At 38.6% G+C, this 12,145-nt stretch overlaps 1 protein-coding gene across 5 annotated transcripts in view; it reads right to left on the bottom strand.

Moving 5' to 3' along the window:
• Positions 1-683: 683 nt before the first annotated feature.
• Positions 684-12,145, bottom strand: part of LOC139608134 (glucocorticoid receptor) — a 67,194-nt gene continuing 55,732 nt past the window's right edge. For all 5 annotated transcript variants that reach the window (XM_071461630.1, XM_071461628.1, XM_071461629.1 and 2 more), the window contains 4 exons: positions 11,837-11,981; positions 8,810-8,940; positions 5,832-5,989; positions 684-5,318 (listed from right to left, as the gene is read on the bottom strand). In XM_071461630.1, coding sequence (XP_071317731.1) covers positions 5,166-5,318; positions 5,832-5,989; positions 8,810-8,940; positions 11,837-11,981 — 587 coding nt within the window. In that variant the 3' untranslated portion in view covers positions 684-5,165. The remainder of the gene's footprint in view (positions 5,319-5,831; positions 5,990-8,809; positions 8,941-11,836; positions 11,982-12,145) is intronic.

Here is a 12,145-nt window from a genome sequence, read left to right as displayed (position 1 = left end):
AATCACTACATCACCAAGCTTCCCATGCAGACTACTTTGCAAGGACATGCAAATGAATTTCACCTTCACCATTTTTCGTCTGAACCAGCACTTTGGAGTAGATACATATTCATAACAGTTATGGTTCCACTGTGAGTAGAACTTTGTTGATCTAAACTGATTTTAAACTGGAAGCTACATGAAGACCTCAAATTGGTAATTCTATTGCATCACAAACTAAACAAATGATATATAACATGATATTTACTGTGCTTATGATTTACACTTGTGTTATATTGTGAATTTCCCCAAGGGATTAATAAAGTATTTTTATCTATTATTATCCATTGAGCTTTGAACAAAACCATGTTAGTCACTTTCCCCTGCCTTAACTCTTTATGCTAAGATAAGCTAAAGAAATTTGTGAGTGTCTGTGTATTTATGAAATATAACATGTTATATAAATGATATATTATTTAGAGGTGTTGGTAAGTGTAATTTCAAGCTTTAGAAAAAGCCATGCTAGTTGTTTCCCCCCTGCCTTAATTCTTTATGCTAAGCTAAGCTAGAAGCTAAGCAAGAAAGTTAATAAGCATATTTCCCAAAATGTGAGATAATCAGTTTTACAGCTTAGTTTCGTCATTTCCAGGTCATTAAAAAAAAAAAAAATTGAGGTTTGAAATAAAAATTAAAAACGCTGTAGCTGAATGTTGGAAAACAGAAAACTTTATTGTGTAAGATCAGTTCTTCCCAATTTCCACTTTAACCAGTGATGACAAAAACATCAACCAAGATGTTACCAACAGGATGCCAAATCCAATGTCAAAGAACAACACAGATAACTTAATTCAACATTTAATCAAATAGGTGAAAATATCGACACTGACTACAGAAGAGGTGTAATACATAAGTAATACAAACTATTGTTTTTTTTTTTGAAACAAACATTTTATATTTTTTGTTTGTTTTTGGATTACATTTACATAACTGAAATACGAACATAACAGATTTCAATGAAAGCCATAGCCATATATACCAGTGAAACATGATCTGCCCTTAATCTTTAAAGATAATATTTGCATGTATTTTATACAAAATAAACTTTATCAACCAGTAGGAGGGTAGTGCAATTTCATCAGACTCTGGCAGATTTATTTTGACGCGGAGATTCAACTTTTTTGTGTGTGTGTTTTGGTTTCTATTTTAAAGTGACCAGTAAATCCTCACAGCAATATACATGGGAACCAAAGCCTTGACCTTTACAAAAGATACCTTTAAAATACAATAAGAAGTACTACAAGTTGGATAATAAGTGCTACTTAAAATGTAACTACTTGAATACTTCTTTTTGTTTAAATCTTTTTTTTCTCCTCTGCTTTGGTCACTCTTATATAACACAAAACCTCCCCCAGTGCTCCTCACCTTCTATCCCTCACTCCTTCCCTCCTCCCACCCTCTCCCTCGTTTCCTTATAACTTTAAAACACAGTGAGCATTCGTGTAGACTTTCCCATTGACTCGTAAAATTTACATTTACTTCACAAGACAAACATGTTTAACACTTCCTAATGTATTCAACACATCTACCTTTATCAAACACAAAGCAACAAACAGAAAAATATTTACTTTCTTGACTCGTTCATGTACAAAAAGGATTGAGTAAAATTATTATATCAAAGAGGATCAAGCTGATGTATTCAAAATCACAGAAAATATTGTCATTTTTTACAACAGATCAATTTCCAAAAGCATTGATATTTGTTAAGGGTTTATCTATTTCCTGATTTGAAATCTTATTTCTATGGCTCTCTGTCTCCCTTTCACAAGGCCTTAGTCGAACAAGAAGCTGAAAGGCAAAAGAGAAAATCTGTAGGAGTATAGAGGTTATGTCTATGTAAAAATATTTTGTAATAACAGACACTGTCAAGGTTGCACTGGATATGTCGGCGCTGCTATATACACCTATGGCCATTTAGAAATGAGGAGGGATATGGTTACATCTATGCGTTAAAGCTGGTTTTCTGAAGCACCACCACCTGGAAACGACTGTAATACTGTATGCAAAGTTAGCCAAACAAATAGACACTTTAGTGAAATCTTCCCCAGAATAATCAGCAATGTTGTGAGGAACATCAAGTTCATGTTCTTTAAAGCCCAAAGGCCACGAGACCAAGTCAGCAGGTGAAGCTGAAAGCCGACACTGTACATGAAACAACCCTGCTGCGAATGACCATCCTTTGGCAGAATGGCTGATTAAAAACATGACGGCTCATAGCAGCTTGTATGCGTCCAGAGCCTGCTGTGCTGTTAGCTGTAAGTAACACACAAATGACCGGTTTCTAGGGCAACCTGCTACCTGGCCTGTTAACTGCCATTCAGAGTTATGCGCTGCGGAAGGACGAGTACCATTCAGAGTGAACAGCTGAAAATCTATATGGTCGACATTTTCGGCAGAGAGGCCTGGCAGTTACAAGAAACAGTGAGGAAAATAGACCTGCGACTATTATGAAGGGAGGGAGCGTTGTGTCTGCGCTTCTAGCGGAAGCCAATGTACAACTGCACTGTTCATGTATTTTGCTTTGGCTATCGCATAAGCTGGTACAATCATATTTTCACATTACAAATGTACCAAATGCTGATCACCACCTGCTTGACAGCAGTAGAACATACTGCTTATTTTGCAATTTCAAAAATACAATATTTTGTGCATCTCCAAAAAAAAAACAAAAAAAAAAAAACACATACACTTACTTGGATGATAACAATCACTACTTTTAAGCTGGTGTAGGTGTGAAACTTAACTAAGATCTTTCTCATAAATGAGCATCCTTAAGCAAAGTTACATGATGTCAAATTACAACTGAATAATCACTCTTTCACATCTCCAGGAAAAAAAAAAAATATCTATATAAACTTGCTATTACATTTGGCACTAGTGGAACACATCCAGGTGATGTAGTCACTCACAGCCTGAGCTTTAATTCACAAATTATTTGGACCAAACTGCATCTTCTACCAAAAATATTTCAACTTTAGAGGTGAAGTCTTGTGCTGAGAAGAATGGTTCCATTGATTGCGGGTGTCTCTATTTTTACATCTCATATACAAAATATATATATTTATATATATTTATTTACCTTTTCAGTTATGTTGAGCTCATCAGCTTAATAAAACCCCAGGTTCTGTTTGTGCAAACCCTCTGAGATGAAGCTGATTAAAGGATAAATTTAATCTAAAATGGTATTTTGAGAGAAATGCTTTTGTCACAAATTAATAATATGCTTTTTATTCACCTATCACATGGTGAAGTTAGTAATTTCCAGAGATCCAATTAATTAACTTCCAAGTATTTAGAGGTTTGACAATTGGAATTATCTAGAAAATCCAACCGGAATGATATTCTTTCTTATTTGACCTTGCTGTGCTTTCTGAGGTGGTAACACACACAGCCTGGACAGGTAAATAGTCTCAACTGAAACTCAATTAAAGCATATTTTAAAATGAAGTTGCATGAAACCATTTACCAAAGTAGACCCTCAGTATGAATGCAGCTGGCGATGAAAGGACGGTTTTGAATTATGGCTCACACACAGACACCTTGGACTTTTGACACCTTGGATGTGTTTTTCAAATGCAGTTCAGTTCTAAAACCCCATTCATGAGACAGGACCTGAATAAACTGTGAAGGTTCATAAGCAGATGTCATTCCAATTAAAAATTCACTGATCATTCCAAGATCTACTGTTTAAGTCAGTCAGTCTTCAACTAAATATTACAAAACATCAGATATGTCTTGTTTAAATTCCAGTGGTGTCCATTGAGCACAAAGCTGGTTGCAGTTTCTCACAAGTTTGTTAAAGAGAAATTATTTGCATGTGTACCCAACATTATATTTGTTGTTATAACCAGGGTATTGAAACACAATGTGATCCTAATTGGGAGATGCAGTATATTTATCAAATGTACTTCACATGGGGAAAAGACACATGAAATGTTTGAGACTTTATCAACATTTTGTGTTACTTTTCCTGTTATCTTTTTTTTTTTTTAATTTTTTTTTTTTTTTAAGATCTTATCACGTCATACTGATCTACAAATTTCCCATCTGTATCAAAGGCTGTCTTCCTTATGTGCATGTCTGGGGATAAGAACAGAGAGAGCTGCCCACATTAAGAACACTAACATGGCGGTTTGAAAAGAAAACAGACATTGCCAGCATGGAAAAACTAAAACAGACAAAATATGTGGAAGGATGTCAAGGTTACATTCTTATGCAAAGAAACACAACGGTTTAGAGAGGATGGCTATGAAGAGCTTTAAAAGCTAAAAAGGCACTGGTTTTCCCTTCTCGGATACATCCTGTGTAAACATTATGATTTGTGTGAATGCATGTCTGCGTATTCTTTGTATATTTATGTGTGTAAGCATGACTTTTGCATGTGTGGTCAGAAATGTGTGCCTGCATAAAATAAATGGTGAATATTCCTCTAGATGTTTTTTTTTTTCTTTTTTTTTTTTTCTTTTTTTCATCCATCGGTCAGGTATATAAGTCTGATTTGTTTCACTTCAGAGAAGATAACTGGTTCACAGCTGAAGACAGTTCGTCCTCACTGTCCTTGGATCCAGACGAAAGGGGGGGGGGGGGGATTCTCTCATGCCAGAGTGTGTTTCAAATTTTTCTGTGATTTTGTTTGTCCCCCTTCGTCACCACCGGTTCTCAACAAGTGAACGCTCACTACATTCTCTGCGCAGTGGAGCTGTGGAGGGCAAACAGAGACAATCTGGGCAGGTGAGCAGAGGAACATCAAGGCTTAAACTCTGGGCTAATCCAGCGGGTTGGACAGTGCGTTAGGTGTCATGTTGAAGGAGGAAAAGGTGGTTCTAGGTGTTGGCTTGTCAGTGAAAACAGCAGTGAAACACTGGAGGCAGGAAAGACGTTGGCGGGGGTAAGGGGCTGGGGAAACAAATAGATCACCAAAATGCAGCCTGCCCACAAGACATTCAAAGCCAAAACATTTCTCCTGGAGGCCAAATTCTTCTTGGTTTGACAAGACAAAGGGCTACAGGTCGGTAGTAGGGTGAACTACTGTAGTTTGGCCAAATCTGAGACTAGGTTAAGAGGCATGAGGCCACAGGTATTGTGCTCCTGGAGGAGGATTTAAGTCATTGCTTCACAGCTTAAGGCAGTCATTTCTGATGAAACAGCAGAGGCTTGACGCTCCCGTCTTTGAATTTTGGTATCTGGTTGCTGATGATCTCTGCCAGCATCTCTGGGAATTCCACACTGAGGGTTTTATTCACAAAGGTGTAGAAACAGATCTGGAGAAGACCCTCGACCATCTGGAGGAGACATCCAAGAGGGCAGAAAACAGACAAACAGACAGTGAGAGTCTATTAGATATTGTAAAGCTTTTTTTTCTCAATTTGAAGATTATCTTTAAATTAGCCTATATAGGTGTATATACAGTAGATCTTTACTTCTTCAATAAAGAGTCTTTACAGGAAGCCAGAGACTGGCTGAAACAGACTTGAGGAGGACATAATGCATTTGGTCGGATCTGTGAGTGTATTCATCTGGGTTTTACACTAATCAGCATGGTGCAGGGAGCTCAGTTATTGATGCACTTGAACCACAAGATATGAAAGAAAAATCCTGAGAGGTAGGAAAAAAAAACGTAAAAGGAAGCCACTTGAAGAATCTTATAGACATGATCACCTTCAAATTTATAAAATGTAGTGAATTCTATATAAAACAAAGAAGAAGTGAAACATCAATCATCACAGTAGATATTGTATCTGTGTGTGTGTGTGTGTGTGTGTGTGTGTGTGTGTGTGTGTGTGTGTTTCTCTAACCTCTTGCATGGAGTCCAGTAGCTTAGTCAGCTGGTAGAAGCGCTGCCAGTTTTGACTGGCGTTCTCCTCTCTCTTGACGATGGCTTTTCCCAGCTCCTTGATGTACGTCATCCTGATCTCATCAAACACCGCCTGGCTCTTCAGGCCATCTTTCGGTACTACACACACACACACACATACACACAGCAAACAAACACATCGGGAGACACATTAGTGTACAAGTTAGCTGGCAATGGCAGGATTGTGACTCGCTAAATGAAATTAAGATAATTGGTGGTGGGACAGAGTTCATTTGGAAATGTTTGCATTTAGACTTATGTAACTGGCATGTAGACACATTTTTACATATATATCTTTGCTGCCAGCTCCACAGCTGGTGATGTGAACAGCTGGTTCACACTGGTTCAAACATGTATCTGAAACTGAAAAACTATCAGTATTGATGCTGTTTGTCTTAGTCTGTTCTTGTGCATGTTCTCTGCTGCAACAAACAGCACAGGCTTTCAAAGCTTACTGTGTGGGACCCCAACAAAGGTAAACACGCACAGACGCATGCAAGCACCTCCTGACCAGAATGCTGTAGAGGCAGTGGAAAATATGCAAAACTATGGGTAACATCAAATGCTACTGTGCAGCATGTTTCCTAACTGGTGCGGCCTGGATGAGAGTCCAAGAGGAACAGTAAGTGTTCGGACACACACCTTAAAGAAACATCCCATTCTCTGCATGTACAGTGTATTTCAAAGCCCACACACACTGGGGATTTCCACAGTGCAGCTCACTCGTAAGAAGCTAAAAGCCACAAACGGCTGAAAAACATCAATATGCAGTTGTCATAATGACCATGTCAACACATCATGGATTCCTTGTCAGTCTGGTGCCTGGCACTGAGCCCAGGCAAAGCCACAGTCACTGGCCTAGAGATTATGCAAAGCCAAAGAGGGCAGGATCAGAATGAAGTACTGTCCATTTTACATAATCAGATAAGTGGAAGTGTTATCTGCCTCTACATTATGCATTTGCAGGTTTGGCAGAGAGACAATTTTTAAGAGTAAAAACAGAATTCTTTTTTTTTTTGTATAGTATCATTTTTATTCAACAGGGATTTGACTGTTTGCAGAAAAGACCTACTGTGACCCATTTCTGTGTGTGTGTGTGTGTGTGTGTGTGTGTGTGTGTGTGTGTGTGTGTGTGTGTGTGTGTGTGTGTGTGTGTGTGTGTGTGCGCGTTGTTTTTTTAACCGATTATTTAAATGTCTTGGTGCAGACGTTATCTCTGCTCAAAGTGAAGTCTGCTGATGATACAATAAATCAAACTCTCCAATAGGTGATTTTAATTTGCAGTCATGCCCATGAGAAATGATTCAAACAGCTCAAACCAAACTTGTCCTGAACTGATAGTATTTCTATCCCTGAGGGGAACAGATGGAAATAGCTCTCAGGTATGAAAATGCAACCAGTGCTCACTATGGAAATGTCATTTCCTCTGCATAAAGAGCAAATCGCCTCTTAAGTGCATCCTTTCCCCTGCCATTCTCTGAGAGTGAGGTGGAAGGAAGAATGCCCTCCTCTACAGCAAAGGGGGACTTTTTTCATACTTTTTTCATGCTGTATAATGCTTTTCTGGTGACTTTAATGGTGCTAATTGCACTGCTTTCATTACTGTATTATTTTATCTTTTCAGAAAGAAAGGAAAGTGAGGACTCATAATCATACTTTTTTAAACCATCCTCTAAAGGTTTTCACTAATTTGTACATTTTAAACTCAAGCAAATTGCTGCCGACATCAACATTCATTCAGAATAAATTTAGAATAGGATAATAGATCTCTGCTGAGTCCAATTCTCACTCAGCAAAACTAAAATGATCATAATTAGGAAAAAGGTTTTGTTGTAATAAGGTTTTCCATTTAGGCAATTTGTGACTGTGATTACAGAGCGAGCTGCATTTTACCCTCTGAGGTAAGAAACAGAAAGTTGTAGTTGAATTCACCATGCTTTTTATAATTTTCAAACAAACTCTGGAAGCAAATCTGTGGTTACAAGACAAAGTAACAACTCTTTCTGTTAATGGGGAGAGAAAAAAAAATGTCTACAAAGATCGAGAATCTGTGGGACACTAGGAGCTCTTTTCAGTGACTACAGAAGGCGACACACTCAGAAAAGGTTGGAGCAGTAGATGGAGTGATACAATTCTTACAAAAGGCCACTCTGAATGAATTCTTGTCGGGATATAGATTATCAATCTGTGATTCTGGGCTCATTTTGTGATAAAGCGTCGCTATCCACCTTTTCAAAAATGCCTTTAGATGACGATGAGATTCTATCTTGTTTGTCTGCCAATTATTTCCTCAAGTAATTGCTTCATCATTTAAATTAAAATAACAAAAAAATGACATTCGCAGTTTCTCAGAGGCCACAATGACGTCTGCAATTTGTCTGTTTTATCCAACAGGCAGACCAAAATCTTGAAAAATGACTGAAATGATTAATTGATTATCAGTACAGCTGCTGATTAATTTTCTGTCAGTGGACCAATCGGTGCAGCTCTAGTTCTTTGCTTTGTTGTTTACATGAATCAAATACACAGACGGTTTTTAATTATAGAGCAAGTGAATGTTTGAGCCTTTCCTTGACAAACAAAGTAAAATGTAGCTACTGTCATGTCACGGAGTAAAAGGGTTTTCAAACACTGTCAAGATCTATGGATCCAGAGAAGCTGTGAGTAGAAGCGTCTGCAGATGGCATTCAGGTATGAATGAGTAGCGCTGTGCATTTTTGATACTGTTTTTCATTCCATTACATACACATAACATACGCTGCTGTGACTAATTGAGCCTACCTCACATTGCAGAGGGTTGCTGCAGTATTACATGTTCGATACGGTGGGAAAGTGATTTTGAGATTTGTTCTAATCCCAGATTAATTACAAACCAGCAAACCCTGCTGTGGTTTTTCAAAGCAAAGCGTGTTCCATTACCTGTACTGAGCAGTAACAGGACCTTCATGCACAGGTATTCATCATAGGACACTTGTAGTCTGACAAACTCTTTACAGATCTTCAGCATTTGCTCGCACTGGTCGTTCATGAAGGGCAGCTTCATTCGCTCTCTGAAAGGAGGGCAAGGAGGAGGAAATGGACAAAGTAGAGATGTGGGGGAAGAGATGGGAGAAATGAAGAGCGGATAGAGACAGCAGGGGAGGAAAGAGAGTAAAACAGAGGGAAGAGAGATGTACAGATTAGATTTAAAGCCCTTTCACTCATCCTGTTATTTAATTCTCAATAAACAGCCCCAGTAGGGAAGTGCTGGAGTGCAGGAGAAAACCGGACTGTGAAATCAGTCCTGATGGATTTTTACACCTCACTTCCACTAACACACAGCCCACATTATTTTCTACCTCTAAAATCAATAATGCACATTCTCCAGATTTGCAACTCTGGGTTCAGAGCTGTCCATTCATTCTGACCAACTGCATCCTGCATTTGGACCAGCTTTCTACACATTTCCAATAAAGATGATGAGCTGTTTGCAGGATGTCAGAGTTCAGTGTGTCTGTTGCACCCTGGTCATTCAGCATGAAGTAAACAACGTTTACACTTTGGGCAAAAGAGCACTGCACTTCAGACAACTTCCAATGTTAAAGAAAAGAGCTATGACCAGGGCTCCCACCTGGTTTTTAGCAAACTGATGAAATCAAGTTATTGTTGAAATGCTCGGTGAGAGTGTAAATGCTGTTTACGTCCTCTCTGATTAAGTCTGGCTTTTTTTTATAACCAGAAAACATTTTTATTAACCAGAAAGCTTTTTGAGGAAACATTTGTTTAACATTACTTAACGTGAAGTACAGAAAAAGGTTTAATTTCCTGGAAATTATTTTTGAACTGGTACACTGGCCTACACGGTAGATAAGTAGTAGTTGTAGCTGTTGAATGCTCATGATCGTTTTCTCTGATTAACACATACTCACTTATCTTGAAATACAAAGAGAAAACTCCAAAACTGTTTCAGTTTTAGATTTTCAGAAAAAAGGCTACAACAGAAGGTAGAGGCACACAGGATAGCTAAGATAAGGAGCAGGACTTTCTATTACTGATTCTGTAAAATTATCAGTAAAAAAACACTAAAGTGTGGGTGGCTATGAGGGATTTAGACTGAAGATGATGGATGAAATGACACAATGTTGTTTTACCTCCCAAAGTGTTTAAAATGTGAGCTTCCAAATTAAAACAGCGCTCTGGGAACAGACAAGCTAACAAGAGATTAGCCTCCATCCTGTTTCCTCTAAGGACTACATAGACTGTGGTAAGCACAGATACATCCAAGCACAATCAATTTGTGCAGCCAGTGACTGTTTAAGTAACGAGGCCTTGTAATTAACATACTGCAGCCGTACCTGAGCCGTCTCTCTGTGGCTTCAATTTAGCACAGCGGGTTATTTACTGTTTGGTTCAGTATGTAGCTGATGCATTCGCTTCTGTCCGTATGATATTGGAATGTGCCTTTTTCTGTGTATTACAAAACCTGAGGGGCTCTTTTCTATAAATATTTATTTAAATTAATCACTACCAATGCTCTTACTATTATTTTTTTTTAATATTTCATTTCACCCCTGCAACAGAAACCAGCAGTTCCCTGAGCATCTGGGACTAAGCACCTACGTGGAGTTGCTCCACTTTGAGGAGGATTACATAATGATTTAACAACAAAATAAGAATATCATCACACAAGGATTTTGGTTTGGTTTTTGTCAAATCTTCAAGGCTGTAAAAGGCTGTTCAATCATACAATCGATACAGTTATGTGAGCATAGGCAGGTTTAGTTGAGTGAAATGAACAATTTGTTTTTAAGGGACTAGTTCCACATTTTAGGACATACAATTCATGACCTGATCAACTCAAGATATTTGAGGCCGATACAGATGGCTACATTTTGGAGTTTAAAAAATCTGATAAGGATTAATTGGCCAAAAAACATAACACAAATAACAACACATAACATAAAAACAAATCTCAGTATTGACTCATATTTGTGAAATGCAAAGATACATCCTAAATGGGACATTTTAAACTTGGGAAATGTGGTAGATAAACACAGTACATTTCTGTACTGCAGTTTCTTTTCAGTCTATGGCTAAAATATATTATATCTAAGAAACGTTATAACTTTCTTTCTGAGAGTGAGATGAAAAGATCGATTCCACTCTCATGTCTTTGAGTTAAGTAGGAACCCACAGCGGGAGGAGCTTTGTTTAGCATAGAGACAGGATAAAGGATGAGACAGCGAGAATGGCTCCAATAAGTAGTTCCAACACATAATGTTTGTGTATGGATTGAACATATGAGATACAACACATCATTTATTGAGCTTTAGAGGTACTGGCAGGCAGATTTTTTTTAACCCTGGACATAGTCAGGCTAGCTCTCACCCCCTGTTTCCAGTTCTGAGCTAGCCTAAGCAGCCCCCTGGCTCCAGCTCCATACATAAGGCTCAGGCATGAGAGTGGTATCGATCGTCACATCTAAGCTTCTGCAAGAGAGCAAAAATGTCAAATATTCCTGTAAGGCAGTATGTAGAGGTACGTAGGTGGGTTAAGCCTGGGATTGTTTGAACCACATTTTGAGGGCTTTTTTCAACATGGTCTCATTGTAGACTTTATCTAAAACAAAGACTGTGGCACAGTCTTTGTTTTAGACATGTCCGACGTTAGCCTGGGAAGGGTGCAAACAGCCATGTGCTTCCTGTGATAAACATGGCATCAGCAGCTGCTCCTTTTCACCTCTTTCAACATCTCAATGCACAAACTGACAAATTTCCAATATACACTCAGTGCCAGCCTCATGACCTGTCTTCTCCTCTGGCCAATCTGAGTCATGAATAGATACATGTGAGTGTGCAAGCCAAGTGACGAAGCGAGACTCACACCCTGAAAAGAGCAAATGCAAAACAAAACTGTCTGATAAAATGCAGTGCTGAAAAGAGGACTGCATCTAGTGGCGGTACGCACTTGTTGATGACGAGATCGGGGGCGAAGCAGAGCATGCCACCGTTGCACTGCTCATACGACCTCCAACCGAGACTGAAGGACATTAGAAAGAGCCAGGAGCATTGCAGCAATGTCATCTGGTCATCCAGGTGCAGGTTGCGGAAACCTAGGAATGTCAGATAAGACAGATTAAAAAGAAGACACAGAAAAAGGCAGGTGGACAGAAAGAGAGACAGGCACATCATCACACTAAAAAGGAGAATTGGATTTGAGCATTTAGTTGTTCTTTAAACGTATTGCCCAACAGATTAGTAATTATCATACCATGAC

Source organism: Trachinotus anak, unplaced genomic scaffold (genome assembly GCF_046630095.1).
Source record: "Trachinotus anak isolate AG129_WGS33_773 ecotype Australia unplaced genomic scaffold, CSIRO_AGI_Tana_v1 ptg000024l, whole genome shotgun sequence".
In the NCBI taxonomy this organism is placed as follows: domain Eukaryota; kingdom Metazoa; phylum Chordata; class Actinopteri; order Carangiformes; family Carangidae; genus Trachinotus; species Trachinotus anak.
The sequence above is the reverse complement of the archived record's forward strand: the minus strand, read 5'-3'. Positions and strand labels throughout refer to the sequence as shown.